The sequence below is a fragment of the Tamandua tetradactyla genome, chromosome 3, assembly GCF_023851605.1.
Source record: "Tamandua tetradactyla isolate mTamTet1 chromosome 3, mTamTet1.pri, whole genome shotgun sequence".
NCBI classification, from domain to species: domain Eukaryota; kingdom Metazoa; phylum Chordata; class Mammalia; order Pilosa; family Myrmecophagidae; genus Tamandua; species Tamandua tetradactyla.
In genome coordinates, this window is record NC_135329.1 from 14916764 (window position 1) to 14943512 (window position 26749).

Genomic DNA, 26749 nt, shown 5'->3' on the forward strand with positions numbered 1-26749 from the left:
TATTTACATTTTATATAAATGGATTCATACAATATGTATTGCTCTATCTCTAATTTCTTTCCTTTAGAAGGATGTTTTTTTAAAAATTATTTAAATTACAGAGGTTGTAGGTTTATAGCATAGTCATGTATAAAATACAATATTCTCTTATATCCCTTGTTGCTGACACTTTGTATTAATGTGATTGTTACAATTGGTAAATGAATATTAGAATACTACTGTTAACTTGTGTCAATAGTTTACATGAGGTGTAGTTTTTTCCATATACCACCTTATTATTAAGACCTTGTATTAGCATACATTTGTTATAATTCATGGAAGAACATTCTTGTGTTTGTACTACTAACTACAGTCCATCATCCACAACAGGGTTTATTATGTTATGCAGTCCCATGTTTTCTTTTCTAACTTCCTTCTAGTAACATACCCAGAACTTCACCTTTCAACCATGTTCACCATCATACACCAGCGCTGTTAATTATACTCACCATATTGTGCTACCATCACCACCATCCATCTTCAAACATTTACTCTCAAGCTAAATAGAAATTCTGCACCAATTAAGCATCAGCTCCCCATTCCCTACCCACATTCTATTCCCTGGAATGTATTTTCTAGATTCTAACTCTATGAATTTGCTTATTATAATTAATTCACATCCGTGAGATCATGTAATATTTGTCCCTTTGAATCTGGCTTATTTCGCTCAACATAATGTCCTCAAGGTTCATCCCTATTGTTGTATCAGGACTTCATTCCTTCCTACAGTTGAATAACATTCCATTGTACACATACCACATTTTGCTTATCCATGCATCCTGGACAGACACTTGGGTTGCTTCCATTTTTGGGCATTTGAAGAGTAATGTCATTATGAACATCAGTGTGCAAATGTCTGTTTGAGTCCCTGCTTTCAGTTCTTCTGGAGATATTCATAGTAGTGGGATTGTTGGGTCAAATGGCAATTCTAAATTTATTTTCCTGAGGAACTGCTAAACTGTATTCCACATTGAGTGCACCATTTTACATTTTTTAAAAAATTGTTTTTAAAATATAACAACATACAAACATAAACATTCTTACCATATGATCATTCCATTCTTGATATATAATCAATAACTCACAATATCATCACATAGTTGTATATTCATCATCATGATAATTTCTTAGAACATTTGCATCAATTCAGAAAAAATAAAAAGAAAAAAAACGCATCCATACCATACCCCTTACCCCTCCCTTTCATTGAACACTAGCATTTCTTTTTTTTTTTTTAAGCAGTTTTATTCAGATTGGGTTCACATACAATGCAATCCATCTAAAGTGTTCAATCAATGGTTTGTAGTACAAGGATAGAATTGTCCATTCATCACTACAGTGAATTTTAGAACATTTTCATTACTCCAAAAAGTATAACTCCATACCCCTTAGCAGTCACTTCTCAATCCCTCTAGCCTTCCCTACCACTACATAGCCACTAATCTTATTGTCTCCACTTTTGTTTGTATTTGCATTTTATACAAATGAAATCAGACCAAATGTAGTACTTTGTGTCTGGTTTCTTTTATGTAGCACAATGTTTTAAAATTATCATTACTCTTTAATTAGGGAAGTTACATGTTTACATAAAAGTCACATAAAAATACAACATTTTCATATACTCCCTACTGTTGCCACTTTGCATTGATGTGGTAACTTTGTTTCAATTGATGAAAGAATATTAAAATATTACTGCTAGCTATAGTTCATAGCTTGTATTAGGTATATTTTCCCATATACCACCCTATAGTAATATTTGTAATAGTATATTTGTTATAATTAATGAGAAAACATTCTTATATTCATACTATTAACCAGACTTCATCCACAACAGGGTTAACTGTGCTCTACAGGCCCATGTTTTATCCTCTGACTTTACTTCCAGTAATGTACGCCACCCAAAAGTTCCCCTTTCAATCAAATCCACAAACAATTCAGTGCTATTACCCTGACAATAAAGTACTACCATCACCACTATCCATTTTCAAATATTTACAATCAACCTAAATATAAAGTCTGCACATATTAAGCATTTCAATCTACTAAATTTATTTTAACATTTGTTCCCCCTATTATTTATTTATTTTTAATCCATATGTTTTACTCATCCTTCGATAAGGTAGATAAAAGGAGCATCAGACACAAGGTTTTCACAATCACACAGTCACATTGTGAAAGCTCTATTACTATACAATCATCTTCAAGAAACATGGCTACAGGAACATAGATCTACATTTTCAGGCAGTTCCCTCCAGCCTCTCCATTACACCTTAACTAAAAAGGTGATATCTATAGAATGCATAAAAATAACGTCCAGGATAACCTCTTGACTCTGTTTGAAATCTCTCAGTCACTGACACTTCATTTTCTCTCATTTCTCTCTTTCCCCTTTTGGTCATGAAGGTTTTCTCAATCCCTTGATGCTGAGTCCCAGCTCATTCTAGGTTTTCTGTCCCACATTGCCAGGAGTAAGTTTATAACTCTGGGAGTGATGTCCCACGTAGAGAGGGGGAGGGCAGTGAGTTTGCTTGTTGTGTTGGCTTGTTGTGTAGTGGTTGTTGAGAGAGGCAACATTGGAGCAAAAAAGAGGTTCTCTGGGGGTGACTCTTAGGCCTAGTTTTATGTAGGCTTAGCCTATCCTTTGTGGGGATAAGTGTCATATGAACAAACTCCAAGATGAGGGCTCAGCCTATTGCTTTGGTTGTCCCCACTGCTTGTGAGGATATCAGGAATTCTCCACATAGGAGAACTAAATTTCCCCCTTTCTCACCATTCCTCTAAGGGGACTTTGCAAGTACTTTTTTATTCTCTGTTCAAATCACTCTGGGATTTATCGGAACATCACTCTGGACAAACCTACAAGATCTCATGCCCTATTCAAGATCCATGTATTTATGGGGTTCAATTAAATTGTCCACATAAGTTATATGAGGAAATGCACTAGTCAAAATATAAATTTTGTACTAAATAAATATTTTTTTGCTTTAGTCTCACGCATAAGTTAAAGTTTTAAAATATGAATTACAATCTATTTTCAACACCCTGCAGTATTGACATTCCTTTGTTCTTCCTCATGCAAAAACATTTTTAAATTTGTACATTTAGTCACTATCATTACACACTTTAGGCATTCCTAGATTATACCATCTCAATCTTTAACACCTATCTTTCCTTCTGCTTTCATTTGTGCCGCCATCCCTCTTCCCTCTATCATTCTCACATTCAGCTTCATTCAGTGTACTAACATTATTGCATTACAGTTAGGTAGTATTGTGCTATTCATTTATGAATTTTTACAATCAGTCCTGTTGCACAATTTGTATCCCTTCAGCTCCAATTACCGAATATCCTATTTCTATCTCCTGATGGTTTTTGTTCTTAACTGAAATTCTCCAAGTTCATTCACTAATGTTAGTTCATATCAGTGAGACCATACAGTGTTTGTCCTTTTGTTTCTGGCTAATCTGACTCAGCATAATGTCTTTAAGGTCCATCCATGTTGTTACATACTTCATAACCTTATTCTGTCTTACAGCTGCCTAATATTCTACGATATGTATATACCACAGCTTGTTTAGGCACTCGTCTGTTGATGGACATTTGGGCTGTTCATCTCTTGGTAATTGTAAATAATGCTGCTATAAACATTGGTGTGCAAATGTCCATTTGTGTCCTTGCCCTCATGTCCTCTGACTAGATACCTAGCAATGGTATTGCCAGGTCATATAGCAGTTCTATACTCAGCTTCCTGAGGAACTGCCAAACTACCTTCTACACTGGTTGTAACATTTGACATTCCCACCAACAGCAGATGTGTGCCTCTTTCTCCACATCCTCGTTAGTGCTTGTCGTTTTCTGTTTTATTGATAATGGCCATTCTAGTGGGTGTGAGGTGATATCTCATTGTGGTTTTGATTTGCATTTCCCTAATAGCCAGGGAAGTTGAGCATCTTTTCATGTGCCTTTTAGCCATTTGTATTCCCTCTTCTGAGAAGTGTGTGTTCATGTCTTTTGCCTATTTTGTAATTGGGCTGTCTGTCATTTTGTTGTTGAGTTGAACAATCTCTTTATATATTCTGGATACTAGACCTTTATCTGATATGTCATTTCCAAATATTGTCTCCCATTGTGTAGGCTGTCTTTTTGCTTTCTTGATGAAGTTCTTTGATGTGCAAAAGTGTTTAATTTTGAGGAGTTCCTGTTTCTTTCTTTCTTTCTTCAATGCTCATGCTTTGAGTGTAAGGTCTAGAAAACTGCCTCCTATTATAAGAGTTGTAAGATATTTCCCTACACTTTATTCTTAAAGTTTTATGGTATTAGATCTAATGTTTATGTCTTTGATCCATTTTGAGTTAATTTTTGTATAGGGTGTGAGATATGGATCCTCTTTCATTCTTTTGCATGTGGATATCCAGTTCTCTAGGCACCATTTATTGAAGAGACTGCTCTGTCCCAGGTGAGTTGGCTTGACTGCCTTATCAAAGATCAAATGTCCATAGATGAGAGGGTCTATATCTGAGCACTGTATTCGATTCCTTTGGTCAGTATATCTATCTTTATGCCAGTACCAAGCTGTTATGTCAGCTACAGTACCACTGTAGTTTTGTAATACACCTTAAAATCAGTGAGACCTCTGACTTCATTTTTCTTTCTCAGCATATTTTTAGCTATTCGGGGCACCCGGCCCTTCCAGATAAATTTGGTTATTGGTTTTTCTCTTCCTGAAAAGTAAGTTTTTGGGATTTTAATTGGTAGTGCATTGAATCTATGACTCAATTTGGTAAAATTGACATCTGAACTATATTTAATCTCCTGGTCCATGAACATGGTATGCCCTTCCATTTATTTAGGTCTTCCGTGATTTCCTTTAGCAATTTCTGGTAGTTTTCTTTTTATAGGTATTTTGTATCCTTAGTTAAATTTATTCCTAAATATTTTATTCTTTTGGTTGCAATTTTAAATGGAATTTTTTTCTTGATTTCCCCTTCAGATGGTTCATTACTAGTGTATAGAACCACTACAGATTTTTGAGTATTGATCTTGTAACCTGCCACTTTGCTGTACTCATTTATTAGCTCTAGTTGTTTTACTGTGAATTTTTCGGGGTTTTAGACATATAGTCTCATCATCTGCAAACAGTGAGAGTTTTACTTCTTCCTTTCCAATTTTGATGCCTTGTATTTCTTTTTCTTGTCTAATTGCTCTGTGTAGAACTTCCAACACAATGTTGAATAACAATGGTGATAGTGGACATCCTTGTCTTGTTCCTGATCTTAGGGGCAAAGTTTTCAGGTTTTCCCCATTGAGGATGATGTTAGCTGTGGGTTTTAAATATATTCCCTTTCTCATGTTGAGGAAGTTCCCTTCTATTCCTATCCTTTGAAGTGTTTTCAACAAGAAGCGGTGTTGAATTTTGTCAAATACCTTTTCTGCATCAATCAAGATGATCATGTGGTTTTTCTGCTTTGATTTGTTGAGCTGGTAGATTACATTAATTGATTTTCTTATGTTGAACCATCCTTGCATACCTGGAATGAATCCTACTTGGTCCTGGTGTATAATTCTTTTAATGTGCTGCTGGATTCGATTTGCAAGAATTTTGTTGAGGATTTTTGCATCTATATTCATTAGAGAGATTGGTCTGTAATTTTCTTTTCTTGTTGTATCTTTGTCTGGCTTTGTTATGAAGGTGATGTTGGCTTCATAGAATAAGTTAGGTGACCTTTCTCTAGTTCTTCCACGTGGACAGTTAATTCCTCAATTTTTGTTCTTTCTTCTTTTTTTGATATAGGCATTTAGGGCAATAAATTTCCCTCTTAGCACTGTCTTTGCTGCATCCCGTAAATTTTGATATGTTGTGTTTTCATTTTCATTTGCCTCAAGATATATACTGATTTCTATTGTAATTTCTTCCTTGACCCACTGGTTGTTTAAGAGTGTGTTGTTGAGCCTCCATATATTTGTGAATTTTCTGGCACTCTGCCTATTATTGAGTTCCAACTTCATTCCTTTATGATCTGAGAAAATATTTCATATGATTTCAATCTTTTTAAAGTTATTGAAACTTGTTTTATCACCCAGCATATGGTCTATCCTTGAGAATGATCCATGAGCACTTGAGAAAAATGTGTATCCTGCTGTTTTGGGGCTCAAAGATCTATAAACGTCTGTTAAGTCCAGCTCGTTTATTGTATTATTCAAATTCTCTATTTCTTTATTGATCCTCTGTCTAGATGTTCTGCCCATTGATGAGATCATGGAATTGAAGTCTTCAACTATTTATGGTGGATGTGTCTATTTCTCTTTTCAGTGTTTGCCTCATGTATTTTGGAGCACTCTGGCTTGTTGCATAAATATTTATGATTGTTATGTTTTCTTGTTGAATTGTTCCTTTTATTAATACATAGTGTCCTTCTTTGTCTCTTTTAATTGTTTTATATTGAAGTCCAATTCGTTGGTTATTAATATAGTTACTTCTGCTCTTTTCTGATTGTTGCTTGCATGAAATATCTTTCCCCAGCCTTTCACTTTCAACCTGTGTTATCCTTGGGTCTAAGATATGTCTCCTGTAGATAGCATATAGATGTGTCCTGTTTTTTAATCCATTCTGCCAGCCTATGTCTTTTGATTGGAAAGCTTAACCCATTAACATTTAGTGTTATTACTGTAAGGGCAATACTTTCTTCTCCCACTTTGGCTTTTGAGTTTTATATGTCATATCTATTTTTTCTTCTTTTTACCTTTACTGATAGTCTTCATTTCTACACTCTTCTCCACACCTCTCTCTCTCCTATCTTTTCCTATCTGTCTCTAGTGCTCCCTTTAGTATTCCTTGCAGAGCTGGTCTCTTGGTCACCAATTCTCTCAGTGATATTTTGTCTGAAAATGTTTTAACTTCTCCCTCATTTTCACTGACATGACCCTAGTAGTTGTTGTGTACTGCTCCTGGCTATTTACTAGCTGCTCTGGAGGATGAACTAAATCCCACACCTCACTAAGCTGCCATCTTGGCCCCACCTTGGCCTATTACTCTTCTCATTTTACATTGTTACCAGCAGTGAATGAGTGTTCTTATTTCTCCATATCCTGTTCAACACTTGTAGTTTTCTGTTTTTCTTTTTTTAAATAGTACTCATTCTATTTAGTAGGCATGAAATTATATCTCACTGTGGTTTTGATTTACCTTTCCTAATAGCTAGTGATATTGAACATCTTTTAATGCACTTTTTGGCCATTTATATTCCTTCTTTGGAAAAATGGGTGTTCAGGTCTTTCATGTATTTTTAAAGTCAGGTGTTTGTCTTTTTTTTGTTGTTGAGTAGGATTTCTTTCTATATTCTGGATCTTAAACCTTTACTGGATATGCACTTTCCAAATATTTTCTCCCACTAAGTAGGTTACCTTTTCACTTTCTTGAGAAAGTCCTTTGAAGCACAAAAGTTTATCATTTGAGGAGGGTCTATTTATCTCTTTTTTCTTTCATTGCTTGTGCTTTGGGTGTGGAGTCAAAGAGACCATTACCTGCCATAAAATCTTGAAGATATTTCCCTACATTTTCTTCTAGTATGTTTATGGTCCTAGCTATAATGTTTAGGAGCTTTGATCTATTTTGAGCTAATTTTTGTACAATGTGTGAGTTAGAGGTCCTCTTTTATTCTTTTGTATATGGATATCCAGTTCTCCTAGCACATTTGTTGAAGAGACTAATCCATACCAGCAAAGTGGACTTAGCAGCCTTGTCAAATATCACTTGGCCATAGTGTGAGGGTCTATTTCTGAACTCTCAAATTGATTCCATTGGTCAATATATCTATTTATGCCAATACCATGCTGTTTTTACTAGTTTAGCTTGGTAATAAAGTCAGCAAATGTGAGTTCTCAAACTTTGTTGTACTTTTTCAAGTTTTTGTTTTCAAGTTTTTTTGCTATTCGGAGCCCTTCCAAATTAATTTGATAATTGGCCTTTCTATTTCTGCAAAGTAGTCTTTGAATTTTGATTGGGATTGCATTGAATCCTTTGAATCCAATTCTACAATTGGTAGAATTTACATCTTAACAATTTTAGCCTTTCAGTCCATGAACATGGATTATCCTTCCATTTATTTGGGTCTTCTTTCATTTATTTAAGCATTGTTTTGTATTTCTCTGTGTGCTCGTCCCTTACAACATTGGTTAAACCTATTTCTGATATTTGATTCTTTTAGTTGCTATTATAAATGGAATTATTTCTGTAGTTCCTCCTCAGATTGTTCATTATTAGCATATAGAGATAGTACTGATTTTTGCATGTTGATCTTGAATCTCACCACTTAGCTTAACTTGCTTGTTACTCTAATAGGTATGTTGTAGTTTTTTTGGACTTATATATATATGGGATTGTATCATCTGCATATAATGAAAGTTTTATCACTTTCTTTTCAATTTGGAAAGAAAGCTATAACTTCTAGCATGATGTTGAGCAACAGGGGTGACAGTAAGCATCCTTGTCTTGTACATGATCTTAAAGGGAACACTTTGAGTCTTTCATCATTGAATATGATGTAATTGTGAGTTGTTCATTTATGCCCTTTATCGTGTTGAGGAAGGCTCATTCTATTCCCACTTTCAAAGAGTTTCTATCAAGAATGGATGCTGGATATGTCAAATCCTTTTCCTGTGTCAATCAAGATGATCATGTTTTTTTCCCTTCAATTTGTTAATGTGAGTATTATATGTATTGATTTTCTTGTGTCAAGCCAATCTTGCATGCCTGGGATAACACCCCCTTGATCATGATATATAAACTTTTAAATTTGCTTTTGAATTTGATTTGCTAGTGTTTTGTTAAAGATTTTTGTATCTATATTTATTAGCGAGATTGATCTATGATTTTCTTTTATTATCCTTATATGTCTTCAGTATTAGGGTGCTGTTGGTTTCATAGAATGAGTTAGGTTGTCTTCTCCCCTCTTAATCTTTCTGGAATAGTTTGAACAGCTTGAACAGTTTGCTATTAATTCTCTTTGAATGATATGTAGAATTCACCTGTGACTCCATTCTGGAGAACATTCCATGAGCACTAGAGAAGTATGTATATCTTGGTGGTTTGGGGTTTAACCATCTGTATATGACTATTAGGTCTAGTTCATTTAAAAAATTAAATTCTCTGTTTCCTTTTTGATCCTCTGTTTGGTTGTTGTATATACATAGGAGAGTGATGTATTGAAGTCTCCCACTATTGTTGAAATGTCTGTTGGCTCCCTTCAATTTTGCGAATATTTGCCTCATGTACTGTGGGGCTCCTTGATTAGGAGCATAAATATTTATGATTGTTATTTCTTCTTGGTCAGTTGACCCTTTTATTAATATATGCTGTCATTCTTGGTTTCTTATGACATCTTTACATTTAAAGTCTATTTTGTCTAATATTAGTATAGCTATTCTTGCTTTCTTTTGGTTAGAGTTTGTGTGGAACATCTTATTTCATCCTTTCACTTTCAATCTATTTGTCTCCTTGGGTCTAAGATGAGTCTCTTGTAAGCAACATATAGATGGATAATATTTCTTAATCCACTTAAATGATGAGTTTAGTCCATTAACATTCAAAGTTATTACTGTAAAGGCATTTCTTGAATCTACCATCTTATCCTTTGGTTTTTATTTTTTATTTCTATATATTTTTTTCCTTCTCTTTTTATCCTTCAAGTTACCCTTACTAGTTCTCTTCAATTCTATCCCCCCCTCCAGACCTTCCTCTTCTGTCATATTTTTTCAGCTGACAGAAATCCCTTTAATATTTCTTTTAGGGCATGTCTCTGGTTGACAGATTCTCTTAGCTGTTTTGAAAATTTTAATCTCTACCTCACTTTAGAAGGACAACGTAGCTGGGTAAAGAATTCTTGGCTGGAAGTCTTTCTCTTTCAGGATCTTAAATATATCATACCACTGCCTTCTCATCTCCATGGTGCCTGTTAAGTAATCTCAACTTAGTCTTATGTTTCTCTTGAATGTGGTGTCACGTTTCTCGTGTTGCATTCAGGACTTTCTGCTTCTCTTCAATATTTGACAGTCTGATTAGTATGTGTCTTGGAGTAGGCATATTTGGATTTATTCTATTTGGCATTCATTGGACTTCTTTTATTTGCATTTTTATGTCTTTTATATGGGTTAGGAAGTTTTCTTCCATTATCTCCTCAACTAATATTCCTAGTCCTTTACTCTTCTCTTCTTTTTCTGGGGTACCAGTGATTCTTATATTTGTGTGCTTCATGTTGTCTGTCATTTTCCTGAGATCCAATTCCAATTTTTCCATCTTATTTACCATTTGTTCTTTTGTACATTCAAATTCAATTGTCCTGTCCTCTATCTTGCTTATTCTTCTGTCTCTTCAAATCTGATGTTGTGTGTCTCTAGTATATTTTTTAATTTGGTCTAGAGTAACTTTCATCTATGTGAGATCTATCATTTTTCTGTTTATTCTTCAAATTCTTCTCTATGCTCTTCTTGTATCTTCTTAATATCTTTTATGTCATTAGCCAACACATTGAATTCATTTAGGAGATTTATATGAACATCTTTGATTAGTTGTTCCAAATTCTGTGTCTCCATTGGTGTTTTAATTTGATCATTTGACTGGGCCATATCTGCTTGCATTTTCATATGCCTTGTGATTTTTCAGTTGGCTTTGAGGCATTTGATTATCTTGATAGGGTTATTTTGAAAGGTGATTTCCCTTACTCGTCTAATGTTTTGTATTTGTTTGAGTTTGTGTTGAAGGTCTTCTTTTGCACTTGGTTTGTCAGTAATTCCCTAGCAAACCACAGCCCAGAATGCAGGGGATGCACCTCTACCTGAGGATCTGTTTAAAGCTAGACAGAAAGGCAGTCTGCCAGACTGCACTTTCTGGTTCCTTCCAGCAGATGCCCCCTTGGGTCTTCCTTTCCCTTTCAGGCCCACTTCTCCCCATCTGCAGCAGCTGACTGAGCTGGATGGAGAACTGGTACAATTCCAGTTGGGCCCAGTGGTCTTGGTGCATGATGAAAGCCATCAACCCCAGGGTTGGGAGGTGGGCAGTGTGCACCTTGGCAGAGATTCTACCCATGTGTCTGATGTGTCTGGTAGCCCCTGATTCCCATTTGCAATGACTTTGGGCTATGGGACTGGGTGTTTCAACTGCCCCTCCCCATAGCCAACCCAGAAATGCCTGCTGGCTTGACAGGAGTGCAGGGCACTGCATGGGACCCATGGCAGGGCATGGCACAGGGCTGGGCATGGGGCATGGCATGGGGCACAGTGAGCAGCCTTGGTCACAGGGCACGGTATGGCTTGCTTCCTCAACCTGATTTCTGTCTGTGCATTCCTGAGTGCCCTGGGCCTCTGTAAGGTAAGGGGAGCAGTAAGCATTGTGCAATAGACAGTCTCTGTGCCCAGGGAAAGCAAGTCTGCTGGCTTCCATGTTTCCTACAGGTTCTTTTGTCCATGGGGCTGCAGGGGCAGATCTCCCCAGCTAGCTGTGGGGTCAGGCAGGAGTGCAGAGGTACTCTGTTTCTTCAAGACCTGCACTTTCCTAGTCACAGCCTATTGTTCCTGGTGGAGTCATGACCGAGTACACTCACCCCATTCTCTCCATCCCAGTTCCTCCCTTTTTCATCTAGAACCTCCATGTATAGTATAGAAGACCCTCTCTAATCTCTTGCACCTAGGAACTGCTGTCCTCATCATTTTTCTGTTCACTTCTCTGGTTCCACAGAGTAAGGTGAACTTATCCTGTCCTATTATGCCATCTTCCTAGAAGTGAAATGTCTCCCTCAGCTCCTGTGGGTCCTCTGGAATCTCTGGGGTGCTTTTCCTTCTGCATCTCCAAACGTCTATATCAGGTTTCATCTCTCTGCTCTCTGTGACAGCTCTCCAAGAATCTGTGCTTTCTCCAAAATGTCTCCCTCTAAAAGGACTCTAGTAAGTGGATTAAGACCCACTTTGAATGGGTGGGGTACCATCTCCATGGAAACAACCTTATTAAAGATTCCATCCAACCAGAGATCTGACCCCACAAGATTGGATTAAAGGAAAATGGCTTTTCTTGGCTACATAACTGTTTCAAACCAGCACATAAAACTAATGGAAGACTCTGAACAAATATTTAGTAAGATTTGAAACATGGTTATTAACTATTATTTTTTTCTTCAGGTTCAAGAAATTCATTTCTACAAATCATACTTCCAGAGAAAATCCAAGCAATTACACATGATAATTCAGAAGTAGAAAATGTAAGAGATGTTTTTTCCCGATCTAAATCATTATATACAATTCTTATATAGCACTGAATTCTTATAGCACTGAAATATGTCATCCTCACTACAGTATAAATATGCTACCAATATCCAATACTACTATTGACAAGGAATTTAAAGTTTTGAAGTAAGATGCAAATGTATAAATCAGAATCTTCTAGTATTTGTCATTTTCTCATGGTAAAACTATTTATTAAAAGTTAAAATACAGTAATATAGAAGAAATATCTAGATGATTCAGATGAAGAGAATAATATCTACAAGATAGTTATGGAGAATCTCCTTTAATTTCCTTCTCTGCACCAACCAGGTTTCAGAGAGGAAGAACGCTTTATTTTTACTATTTTTGTTAGAAAATGAGATAATACATTACTATCAATATATTATTGATTTATTCAGCAAATATTTCTGTGACTTGTCATGTGCAGAATTATATGCAGAGTATCTTAGGATATAAAAAACAAAAAAGAATACAATAATGCAGGCCATGCTTACTAAGTGGCCAACATTTTGTTAACACTTTATTTTTAATAGTTTGATTGAGGAATAATTTGCACAACACAGAATTCACCCTTTGTTAAGTGTAGAATTCAATGATTATTACTTCATAGAGTTGTGCAAATATTACCATAGTTTCCTTTTACAACATTTATATCACTCTAAAAAATTCTCTCATGCCCATTAGCAGTTCATTTCTGTTTCCATCCCCAACTCTAGGCATCCACTGATCTCTCTTTTCTGTTTGTATAAATTTGCTCATATAAGTGAATGCATACAATATGTAGACTTTTACATTGGACTTCTTTTACTCAAGTTTAGCCACGTTGTAGCATTTATCAGTGTTTTATTAATTTTACCACTTTTGCTGGTTCATTCACCAGTTGATGGGCATTTGGATTGTTTTTAGATATTATGATATTATATTGTATTCAGTTATTATAAATAAAACTGCTGTGAATTTCATGTGTGGACATGCATTTTCTTTTATCTTGGACAGATTATTAGGAGTGAAATTGCAGGGTCATATGGTCAGTTTATGGTTAATATATTGAGAAAAGCCAAACTGCATTTTTTTTTTTTTGCATGCCTCCTTGTGTTTTAAGTTGACTCATAATAGAAAAAAATTTTCAATCTTTGTCTTCATATCCTTTTGAATACTTGGTGCTCTCTGCCTTTTGGATTAAAACCATTCTTGTAGGTGTGCAGTTGTATCACTTTATGACTTTAACCTGCATTTCTCTAATGAATAATGATGTTGAGCATTTTTCATGAACCTATTAACCATTCATCTTTTTTTTTTTTGGTAAAATAACTATTCAAATCATTTATCCATTATTAAATTGGATCATTTCTTTTATTTTTGAGTTCTAAGAGTTCATTATATATTCTGGATACATACCTTTTATCAGATATGTGATTTGCAATTATTTTCTCCCAGTTTATGGCTTGTGTTTCCATTTTCTCAATGGTATTGTTGAAGCATAAACATTTTCAGTTTTGAAAAGTGCAATTTATCAGCTCTCCTTTTATGGATCTTGTTTTTTGTGTTATATCTAAGAGCTCATTACCATGGCCACAAATATTTTCTCATATATTTTCTACTAGATAAGTTACCTATAATCCATTTTGAGCTAATTTTTGTTCTGGTGTGAAGTAAGGATTAATTTCACGTTTTGCCTGTGAATTATCCAATTATTCCAGTGATAATTTTAGAAAAGCTATCCCAGCCTTGTTGAATTGCCATGGTACCTTTGTGGAAAATCGAGTGATCATAAATGTAAGCGTTTACTTTGGATTCTCAGTTGTGTTCCATTGATATATAGGCCCGTTGACACCAGTATACCACTGCCTTGATTACCGTGATTTTATGGTAAGCTTTGTAATGGTGTAGCGTAAGTCACCAATCGCTAATCTCGGTTCAAAATTGTTTTGCTTATTCTAGGTCCTTTGCATTTCATACGCATTTCTAGATCAGCTTGTCTTTTTTCTTTTCTTTATAAGAAAGAATGTTTGGATTATTTTTCTTTGTTAGAGAAGTTGTAGATTCACAAAACCATCATGCATAACGTTCAGGATTCCCATACACCGCCACACCAATAACACCTTGTATTGAGGTAGAATATTTGTTACAATTGAGGATAGCACATTTTTATAATCGTACTATTAATTAAATTCCATGGTTTAACTTAGAGTTCACTGTTTGCAGTTCCATGGATTTTTAAAAAATTTTATTCTATCACCATTATACAATCTGACATTTCACCCTTTTAATCATATTCAGTATATATTTCAATGCTGTAATTACATCCACAATGTTGTGCTACCATCACCACCATCCATTACCAAAACATTTCTATTATTGCAAATAAGAACCCTGTACATTTCATGCCTCAACTTGCAATTGCTGTACCCATCCCATTTCCTGGTTACCTATATTCTAGATTTGAACTATACAGGTTCACTTATCATAATTGTTTCAAATAAGTAAGACCATATGATATTTGTCCTTTTATGTCTTACTTATTTCACTCAATATTATGTCTTCAAGGTTCATCTATGTTGTCACATGTATCAGGACTTCATTCATTTTAACAGATGAATAATAGTCCATTGTATGCATGTACCACATTTTGTTTATCCCTTTAATGGTTGACGGTCACTTGGGTTGCTTCTGTCTGTTGGCACTTTTGAATAATGACACTGTGAACACTGGTATGAAAATATCTGTACACATCCCTGCTTCTAATTCTTTTGTGTTATATGCCAACTAGTGAGATTGCTGGGTCACATAGTGCTTCTATACAGAGCCTTCTGAGAAATCAATGAACTCTTTTCCATAGCGGCTACAGCATCTTACATCAGCAATGAATGAGTGCTCTTATTTCTCCACATCCTCTTCAACACTTGTTATTTTCTGTTTTTTAAATAGCAGCCATTCTTATGGGTGTGAAATGTATCTCATTGGGGCCTTTTTTTTTTCACATGGGCAGGCATTGGGAATCAAACTCGGGTCTCCGGCATGGCAGGTGAGCACTCTGCCACTGAGCCACCATGACCCACCCTCACTGTGGTTTTGAATTGAATTTCCCTGATGGCAACTCATGTTGAGCATCTTTTCTTTTTTCACACGGACAGGCAGTGGGAAACAAACCGGAGTCTCTGGCATGGCAGGCGAGCACTCTGCCACTGAGTCACCATGGCCTTCTCATGTGCTTTCTGGCTATCTGTAAATCTTCTTTGGTGAGCTGTCTGTTCAAGTCTTTTACCCATTTTTCAATTGGGTTGTTTGTCTTTTTATTGTTAAACTGAAGGACTTCTTTATATACTATGGGTATTAATCCTTTATCAAAATGAGTTTGCCAAATATTTTCTCCCATTGTGTACATTGTCATTCTACTTTCATGATGAAATCCTTCGAGGAACAAAAATTTTTAATTTTGATGATGTATTATTTATCTATTTTTTTCTTTTGTTGCTTGTGCTTTGGGTGTAAAGTCTAAGAAACCATTGCCTAACACAAGGTCCTGAAGATGCTTCCCCATTTTTTTTTCTTTCTAGGAGTTTGATAGTAACAGCTCTTAAATAAGTCTTTGATCCACTGCGAGTTGATTTTTTTGCATATGGTATGAGGAAGGGATCCTGTTTTTCTGTTGTTGCAAATGGTGATCTAGCTTTTCCAGCACCATTTGTTAAAGAGACTATTCTTCCCCAATTGAGTGGTCTTTGCCACCTTGTCAAAAAGCAGTTGGACATAAGTATGAGGGTTGATTTCGATCTCTCATGTCTATTTCATTGGTCTATATGTCTGGCCTTGTGCTGGCTTGTGCTGTTTTCTTTACAGGAATTTTTTAAATGAGTTTTAAGATTGGCAAGTGTGAGCCCTACAACTTCATTCTTGTTTCTCATGATGGCTTTGACTGTGCAGTGTCCATTACCCTTCAATATAATTTTGATGATTGGCTTTTCCATTTTGCAAAGAAGGCTGTTGGAATTTGATTGAGATTGTGTTGAATCTATAAATAGCACTGGATAAGATTGACAGCTCAATGATAGTCTTCCAATCCATTAACAGAATGCCCTTCCAGTTATTTAGGTCTTCTTTGATTACTTTTAGCAGTGCTTTTTAGTTTTCTCTGTACAAGTCCTACTTATTCTGTGGTAGATTTATTCCTAGATATTGGATTCTTTTAGTTGCTGTTGTGAGTGGAACTTTTTCCTTTCAGTTCTTCATTCTGTGTGTGTGTGTGTGTGTGTGTGTGTGTGTGTGTGTGTATGTATTAATACTACTGATTTCGGAGTGTTGCTCTTGTTCCTAGCCACTTTGCTGAATTAATTTATTAGCTCTAAGAGCTTCCTTTTGGATTTTCAAGGATATTTATATACAGAATCATATCATCTACAAATAGAAAAAATTTTATTTCATCCTTTCTGATTTGGACACCTTTCATTTCTTTTTCTTGCCTAATCGCTCTGGCAAGAACTTCCAATCCAATGTTGAATAACATTGGTGACTTTGGGCATCCTTGTCTTATTCCTGATCCTAGAGGGAAAGCTTTCAGTCTTTCATCACTAAGTAGGATATTAGCTGTAGGTTTTTCATATACGCCCTTGATCATATTGTGGAATTTTCCTTCAGTTACTAGTGTTCTAAGGGTTTTTATCAAGAGGTAGTGCTGGATATTATCAAATTCTTTTTTGCATCAATTGAGATCATGTTATATTTTTTCTCTCATTCTCTTAATGTCGTGTATTACATTAATTAATGTGTATACATCTTTTAATGTGCTGTTTGATGAGGTTGGTTAATATTTGGTTGGAGACTTTTGCTTCTATAATCATAGGAGATATTGGTTTGTAGTTTTCTTTTCTTGTGTTATGTTATCCATCTTTGGAATAAAGGTGATATTGGCCTTGTACAAAGAGTTAGGGAATGTCCCCTTCTCGTTTTTTGGGGAAGAATTTGGGCAGAATTGAAGTGAAGTCTTCTTGGAATGTTTGGTAGAATTCCCTTGTGAAGCCATCTAGTCCTGGGCTTTGCTTTGTTGAGAAGTTTTTGATGACTGTTTCAATCTATTTACTAGTAATTTGTTTGCTGAGTTCTTCTATTTCTTCTTGAGTCAATATAGGCAGATTATATGTTTCTAAAAATTTGTCCATTTCATCTAGATTATCTAATTTATTGGCATATAGTTGCTGATATTATCTTTTATAATCCTTTTTATTTCAGCAGTATAGGTAGTAATGTCCCCCTCTCCCCTTTTCATTTCTGATTTTTGTTATTTGTTTCCTCTTTCTTTTTTCTTTGTCAGTCTAGCTGATGATTTGTCATTTTATTGATCTTTTCAAAAACCAACTTTTGGTTTTGCTGTTTCCATGGGAATGTTCCATATGTGGTGTACAATCAATGGCTCAAAATATCATCACATAGTAGTATATTTGTCACCATGATAATTTTTTAGAACATTTGTGTGGTGAAGTGTTCTTTGTCTGTTACGTTTAGTTGGTTTAGTGTATCATTCAACTCCTGTACTTGCTTACTGATCTTCTGATTAGATGTTCTGTATATTATTGAGAGTAATATGTTAAAGTCTCCTACAATTTATATAGAAGCATCTGTTTTCCCCTTCAAATCTGGCAGTATTTGCTTCATATATTTGGGGCTCTGCTATTTGGTTCTTGTATAATTGTTATTTCTTCTTGTTTAATTGTCCCATTTATTAGTTTATAAATCAATACTTAAATGCCCTTCTTTGTCCCTTGTGACTGGTTTACTTAAAGTCTCTTTTATCTGAGACTTTAAGTATAGTGTTGTCATCTAAGCTCTCTTTTAGTTACTACTTGTATGGAATATGCATTTTTTACTTCCTTTCACATTCAACCTCCTTGTGTTTTTGAATTTAAGGTAAATCTCTTGCAGTCAAAATATAGTTGGGTCATGTATTTTGATCCATTCTACCAATCTCTGTTTACTGACTGGAGAGTTTAATCCATTTACACGTAAAGTCATTAGTGATAATACAGGATGTTTTCCTGCCATTTAACCTTTGTAAGTCTTATACAATTTTTTGTCTCTCACTTCCTTTAATATCTACTTTTATATTTATTTGCTTTTTTTTGTTTTGTGCCATATTTAGTACCTTCTTATGGCTATCTGGAAATATTTTTCATCTGCTTTTCTTGTTTTTAGCATGGGTTTAAAATTTAACATCCTCAATATATAACAATCACATTTGGTTTCATATCAATTTAGCTTCAATAGCATGTATACTTACTTTTCCTATACCAGTTTGTCTTCCCACAATTTTGTTTTGTGCTTGTTACCAGTTAATTCTTTGTACATTGTATGTCCCTAACCATGGATTTATCTCTCCATTCTATGCATTTACATTTTACCACCTTTAGGAACTGGGAAGGGGAATTACTCCCCAAACAATACAATAATACTGGCATTTATGATTACAGAAATAGTTACTTTATCATGGATCTTTATTTCTTTATGCTGCTTTGAACCACTGTCTAGTGTCTTTTCCTTTCATCTGAAGAGTTCTTTAAAGCATTTCATGTAGGGCAGGTCTCTTGGTGATTCCCTCAGCTTTTGTATATCTGAGAATATTTTAATCTCACCCTCCTTTTTGTTTCTTTTTATTTTTGAAAGAGACTCTTGCTGATATAACATTCTTGGCTGGCAGTTGTTTTCTTACAGCACTTTAAGTATTTCAATCACTGTCATCTTGCCTCCATAGGAAATAGGCACTCAATCTAATTGGGATTCTCTATAGGTGACACATTGCTTTTCTCTTGCAGCTTTCAGAACCCTCTCCTTGTCCTTCGCATTTGGAAGGGTAAGCAGTGTATTATGGGTTGCATTTTTCTTCATGTTGATCCAGTTTGGTGTTCTCTGGGCTCCTAGAATGTGCATGTTTGCATCTTTTGCTAAGTTTTGGAAGTCCTCTGTCAGTATTTTAAAAAAATATTCTACCCCCGTTTCTCTTTCTTTTCCCTCTGGGTCTCTCATAATGCTGTCATTGGTGTGCTTGATGGTGTCCCATAGTTGTCTTAGGCTAATCACTTTTAGTATTTCTTTTTTCTTTCTGCTCCTCAACCTGACTCATTTCAAGTGTCTTATCTTCAGTTTCTCAAATTCTTTCCTTTGCCAGCTCCAGTCTGTTCCTGAAACTCTCCTTCATTTTAGTTATTGTGGTCTTCAACTCCAGCAGTTCTATTTGGTTCCTTTTTAAAATTTCTATCTCTTTTCTTAGAATCTTATATTGCTCATTCACTGCTTCCTGATTAACTTTTGTTCTCTCTCTGTACTTCTCCTTCAGCATTTTTAAGATCTTTTTTTAAAAGCCTTTTTGATATGTCCATATGGTCATCTTCTTCATTGCTGTTTTCTGTATTTTTATCCTCTTCCTTTGGATGGTTCATCATTTCCTATTTTTTTTGTTTGTCTTATACTATTTTCTTGCACACTGTACATTTTAATATTTTAAATATTAACTTTGGGATTTATTCCCTGAAATGTTTGTTACTTGTTTTTTTAACCATCTGGAGATGACAAAGAGATTTTATTGAGCTTCAGCCTTTCCATCAGCAATGTCTAACCAAGTCAATCACAGTGTGCAAGATTTTCCCTGTCTCTCTGAGCTTCCCGCTTGTCCTGGGCTTTTGTTCTTAGTTGTATTGGCATTTCCCTGATGACAGTGGGTGTATTGTCCTCTTTGTTTCCCAAGAGATAGACTTCTATCTCCTGGGTGTTTGAACCAGCAGGCATTGGTTCCAGACAATCTACCTCTTTAAGTTCATTGTCTTAAGCTCCTTTTACCTGGAAGGCACATTCTGGAAATAGGGTCCCCCTCATAGGACTTTCCCAAGTCAGATTTCTCAGTCAAGACAGGGCCAGGTCCCCATGAAGTGTTGTAGACTGACTCCAACGTGCCCCGGGGAGGGGGTCAGGAAGGGAAGGGCACCTGTGATGGTGAGATTCATGTGTCAACTTGGCCTGCTGGTCTCCAACCCTGTGTCATAATCTTGTCTGCAGGGATCTTGATTATTTTTCCCTCCCAGAAGACATCTCACTGGTCCATTATATTGATGATATCATATTGATTGGACCTAGCAAGGAAGAAGTAGCAACTACAGTAGACTTATTGGTAATGCAGTTGTATGTCAGAAGATGGGAGATAAATCCAACAAAAATATGAGGGCCTTTCACCTCAGTGAAATTTCTAGGCATCCAGTGGTGTGGGTCATGTCAAGATATCCCTTCTAAGGTGAAGGATAAATTGCTGCAACTGGCCCTTCGTATGACCAAAAAAGAGGCACAACACTTAGTTGGTCTCTTTGGATTTTGGTGACAGCATATTCCTCGTTTGGTTGTGCTATTCTGGCCCATTTATTGAGTGACCGGAAAAGCAGCTAATTTTGAGTGGGGACCTGAACCAGAGGAGGCTCTGCGACAAGTTTAGGCTGATGTACAAGCTGTTCTGCCACTTAGACCATATGATCCAGCAGATCCAATGCTGGTGAAAGTGTCAATGGCAAATAGAGATGCATCTGGAGACTTTGACAGGCCCCTATAGGAGAATCGCAATGCAGACCCTTAGGATTTTGGAGCAAAGGCTTACCGTCTGCTGCAGATAACTACTCTCCTTTTGAGAAAAAGCTTTTGGCCTGTTTCTGGGCCACCAAGAAGTTAAGAGTTAAGACTGAACGCTTAATCATGGGCCACCAAGTTACCATGAGACCTGAGTTGCTTATCATGAGCTGGGTGTTATCTGATCCACTAAACCATAAAGTTGGGTGTGCACAGCAGCACCCCATCATAAAATGGAAATGGTATATACAAGATAGGGCCAGAGCAGGTCCTGAAGGCACAAGTAAGTTACATGAGCAAGTAGCCCAAATGTCCATGGTCTGCACTCCTGGCACATTACCTTCTTTTTTCCCAGACCAGGGATATGGCATCTTAGGGAGTTCCTTACAGTAAGTTGACTGAAGAAGAGAAAACTTGGGCCTGGTTCTGCACAACATGTGGGTAGGCGTGTGGAACATAGGGGTTGTTGGTATCGGTGTGGGGTATGGGGCACAGAGGTTGGGGCACAGCGAGGGCAGGGCATGGGTGTGTCTTTGCACAGGGGGCAGGGTCCACGGGGGCTGGGATGCAGATGCATGAGTGTGTAGGGGCAGGGTAGAGGTTGCGAACTTGCAGGACATTGGTCAGAGGCAGGTGATGTTCAGGTGATCAGGTGAGTGGGGTCCTGGCATGGGTGTGCAGGTGCAGGGGTAAACATGTGTGCAGGGCAGGGGCTATGTAGTACAGATATGCACGTGAGCATCTGCTAGATGTGAGAGCAGGACACTTGTGCCGGGGGTGAGACAAAGGTGTGCACATGTGTGAGGCAGGGGGTTGGGGTGCAGGGATGAAGAGGCTGATGCACAGATGTGTGGGTACCTGGCAGGAAGGATGTGTCTGTACGCATTCGTGGGTCTGGGGGTCAGGGCCCTGGTGTGTGGAACACCCACAGCCAGGATGTGTAGGTGACTGCCTGCAGGGTGCAGGGAAGGGGAGATGGGTGTTGAGGAACTGGGCGCAGTCTCAGAGAGGTGGGGCCAGATTGTGTACTTGCATGGGAGAGGTAGGTCAGGCTGGGTCATTTGTGTGTGCCTACACGGAGCTGGGGTGTGAGGTGAGGGTGCGTGGGGTGGGGTTGGCACTGGGCACTTGGAGCACTGTGGTGGGGGTGGGTGATGGGGTTCAGGTGCATGATGTGTGTAGGGGGTCGTGGTCACCAGGCAGGGGCGGTGCGCATGAGGGTAGCATGTTGAAGGAACGCAACTTGGCTTACTTCCTTGTTCCCCTCTCCCTGTCTGTGCACTCCTGAGGGCTCTGGGGTTCCCTTTGGAAAGGGGTGTGTTAGGCTGTTTGCATAGCTGGAAGGTCTCCGGTTCTCTGAATCTCAATTCTTCAGCTTTTTCAACCAGGGCCCCCCTATATGGTGTAGAAGACCCTCCCAGGTCACTTACACCCTAGAATCGCTGTCCCAATCACCTTCTGTCCTTTCTCTAGCGGTTCCTTGGAGTATGGGGGAAATTCCTGCTTTCATTTATTTTTTTGGCAGGGGTAGGCACCGGGACTCGAACCCGGGTCTACGGCATGGCAGATGAGAACTCTGCCATGAGCCACCATTGCCCGCCCCCTGCTTTCATTTTTGATCATTTGCTAGACCTTCTAACAACCTGGCTTATTCTTCTTTGATATGTATAGTCTCCTAATTTTTATTTTATTTTATTTTTACACACACTGTAATGCTTATCTTTCTCTATGTTTTGGTATTGTTATCTTTTGGTTTTGTGTGCTTTAACTAATTGTTCTTTTTTGACTGATCTCTAATTTTGATTTTCTCATGCTATATTTTTTGTATAAAATCTCATCACCCAGGTTCACTGAACTACTGATTTCATAACCTATTCCCATCTGTGTTATGACTTGAAAAGAAAATGGTAGTGATAGAGTAAAAAAAGACATAACAGTTTGTTTAAGAATCTTCTGTTTAAAAATATAGAAAAGGGACAAAACATATGAGGATTTTTTAGACAATGGTTAAAACAAATATTTTTTGTGCTCGATGGTGTCCACATTACTGATGTAGAATATCGTATTATCTCAATGATGCCACATAAATAGGCACTAAGCATAGGACATGGTCTCTTCTTTCATAAGGAGTGTACAGTTCCTAATATAAATCCTCAAATTGGGCTTATTTTTTTTGGAAATAGTAAGAGTAGATTATATAAACATAAATAGTGTATTTCTCTTTATATATTGCTGTAGATATTAAAGTATGGGTAGTAAGAGGCACTTTAATCAAGATAACTAATAAAGACATTTTAAGCACTGTTTGGAGGGATGGGGCTAATTGATGTAAAATTTATTATTGCTTCTTATATTAAATTTGTCTTCACTCTCAGTTGTTCTGGATTCTCTAGGAACAGATATCCTATATTATTCCGATAGATGAGAAACCTTACACTGTGCACCTTAAGCAGAGGTAATTTTATTTCTTCTTTAGTTATGAATCGAGTTTTATTTCTAGGAATTTTTAAATCTATATAAAATGGAGTGAGGAAAAATAGTAAGTATAATTATTATTAAAATTTTGGTTGTCACAGATGGACATATAATTTCTTATGAATTTAATTCAATTTTTATTCTAATGCCATAAGCAGTCTTTTGTGAGTAGGGGGTTAAAAGCAGATAAAATAGGGACTCACCTCCTGGAGACTAATGTATGTGAGTGTAAGTTGGCAAAGCTGGCAGGACCCATACAATCAGGAAAGGATGTTACAACAGAAAGTAAATCTGTACTTGATAGTATCAGTTGTGGTTTGGTCAGAGAAGCAGGACAACCGTGAGGAATGTGGAATAAAGAATTTAATATAGAAATTACACTTACATTGTTATAGGTACTGGTGAATAGTCTAGGAGGGCTGTTGTACTCTGAATTCCTAAGGCATCCATGGCATAAAACGAATTAACTTACTTCTATGCATCTAGACAAGTACTAGCTATGTACCAGCCTTCAGAGAATTGAGAAGATAATTGAAATAATTTTTGATAGAATTTAACTCCCTATCAAAGTGAAATGGAACCCCAACTGAGAAAGGATGGTTTGGAAGCGATTAGTAGTTTTCAAGAGGACAGTTTCAGTTGAATTTTGGACTACAGAGTATTAGGGAGAGGTGGGGTGTGAGAATCTGGAGGTGGCAAGTGTGAATAACTTTTTCAAAAAAACACTTGGCAGCAAAAGAAGAAAGAGAAGGCTTACATGAACATTTTTAAAGAAAGATGAAACAAAGTTGTTTTGGCTGAGGGGAAGTTTATTAAAGAGAGAAAAAGATGATAGGTATAACAGGTGATTTACTACGTAAAGTGCCAAAAAAAGGCACTAACTAGAAGAAAGGCTAACTTACTCTTTTGGACAAAAGGGAATAGGAATGGGGTAGATGACAATCCAAAGAACTTTTGAAAGATACATGGTGGTTTGAAGGTGTATGTACCCCAGAAAAACATTAAATGTTCTTAAATATAATCCATTCCTGTGGATGTGAACCCATTATAAATAAGGGCCTTTTGAAGTGTTTACTTCAGTTAGGGTATGACCCACTTCAGTTAGGATGGGCCTTATTCCTATTACTGGAGTCCTTTATAAGAGAATAAAATGTAGGCAGAGAATGAGAAAGCCATGGAAGCAAGAAGCTGAAAGCAAGAAAACCTGGAAGAGAAGGGAGAGACCAGCAGATACCAACATGCACCTTGCCATGTGGCAGAGGAGACAAGGATTGTGGATAGCCAGCCTTCAGGAAGAAAGAATCTCCTTGATGATGGTTTACTTCGGACATTTTCCTGGACTTCATCTGTAAGGAAATAAATGTCCATTGTTTAAACTCAACCCATTTCATGGTATTTGCCGAAGTAGACAAAAACCTAAAATAGAATATGAGAGGAAAACTGAGAGTACTTATGTTATGTTTGAACATTATAACAAGATGATAAGACCATAAACTAGCAGGCAGTACAGGAACTGGAGCTAAGAACATGGAGAGAGATGTGTATATTGTTTGGGGAAAATACCTGCACAATGATAATCGCAACCTCATGACAACTAAGAAGCTCTTGCAAATAATTTTGGTGAGAAACGACAAGAAAAACTGTGACTATGTAGAGGTGGAGATTTTTTTTTTAAGTGATGCTGAGGTGGCAGAAAAAAGATGCAATAACAGATTGGATATGGTGGTGGCAAGAATCTAGTGGGGCAATGAGGGAGAAGAGGAACATATCAAAGTGGAATTATGGATTCCTCTTTGGAGAAGTTGGATATGAACTAATGGGACATCAAGGGGAAATGTCTAGTTAGTATATAACTAGGATTAGTTTAAGACTTAGGAGAGAAGTCAGAGTTTCAAAGCCATCTTTTAATGTATGCAGTAAGTGAAAACACAGAAAGGAACAAGGGAGATCTATAAGGGTAGGTGTAAATGTTAAAGATCAGAAGGAAAAACAACCTAGAATTGAATGACCTGGAAACACTTACTGGGAGAAGAAAGGATCCAGATGAAGATACTGAGAAAAGAGTTGAAGGGCTTCCCATCAACCAAGGTGGTGGTGTGAGACATTCTAGGATTCCATTCCCCCCACAGAACCTTTGAACAACTGGCAAAAAGCTGGCAGAACTCCCCCAAACATTTAAACATTGCCATGACTGATAATCGCAACCTCATGACAATTAAGAAACTCAAATAATTTTGGTGAGAAATGACAAGAAAAACTGTGGCTATATAGAGAATCAGGAAAAAGGCTGAATCAAGAAAAAGGCACCCTAAAAGAGGAAAAGCACAGGATGTGCTTGCTGGCCTTTCCCCATTCCCTGCTCAGCTTGCTATAGAGCTAACCTGCACTCTCAGTGTGGGTCCCTGACCTCATTTCAGATGCAAGAGTAACCCCTGTGATTGTCCTGGTGTACCCATATGTTGATGCCAATCTACCTGGTGGCAGCCAGAAGGGGAATATTTGTCTCTGTCTTGCCTTCCTAGAACCTTCTGTTCATACAAAAGCAGATTGTGAACAGTAAAGCAGGGTAAGAAGCAATCAAAGTGGACTGGGACAAAGGATTACTGGCTTTAAGGCATATAATAGTGCCTCCTGGGGAGGGAGTCTATTTCATAGGGAGAAGAAGGGAATTTGGATTCCTGTAAACAGCATATTTACCCAGGTTAAGATGCACAATTAAAAAAGACTGAAGAGGATGCTGCATTTCAGCATTAGGCTGATTCTCAGGTTCATGGTGGGAAGGCTAAGCTCTGAAGCAGAGCACCAGCCAGCACAGCCAATTTGAAAAACTACAAGGTGTTTTTTCTATTTGTTTTTTGTTTTAGATAGCTCTTATCACTCAAGGAAATCTCTATAATATTTAGCTGGCTATAGATTTATAAAACAGATATCTCAGGGACTAAATTCCAGAATTAAACAATAAAATAAATTGTAAGTGTGCAAGAAAAGATTAAAGAAAAAGAAACAGAAATGATGGCCTATCCAAAGGTAAAAGATAAAATTTCAGAGACCATCAACAAAGAATATCAGACCTTGAATGTACTAGACAAAGACTTTAAGAAAATGATCTTAAATATGCTCAAAGAGCTAATGGAAAGCATAAAGCAAGATGATACATGAACAAAATGAAAATAAAATAAAGAAATAGAAATTATAAAATGGAACCAAACAAAAATATTGAAGTTGAAAACTGCAATAACTGAAATAAAACATTCCTTAAAGGGCTTCAATAGCAGATTGGAGCTGGCAAAAGAAATTATTGGTGTTTTCAAAGACAAGACAATTGAAATAATTCAGACTGAGAAGCATAAAGATAAAATAATGAAGAAAA

At 36.8% G+C, this 26749-nt stretch overlaps 1 protein-coding gene across 4 annotated transcripts in view; it reads left to right on the plus strand.

Annotated features, from left to right (window-relative positions):
• ADAM32 (ADAM metallopeptidase domain 32) overlaps nt 1–26749 on the plus strand; it is a 155943-nt gene that overhangs the window by 11316 nt on the left and 117878 nt on the right. For all 4 annotated transcript variants that reach the window (XM_077152538.1, XM_077152539.1, XM_077152540.1 and 1 more), the window contains exons 2-3: nt 12205–12284; nt 23298–23359. In XM_077152538.1, the coding sequence (XP_077008653.1) occupies nt 12205–12284; nt 23298–23359 (142 nt within the window). The remainder of the gene's footprint in view (nt 1–12204; nt 12285–23297; nt 23360–26749) is intronic.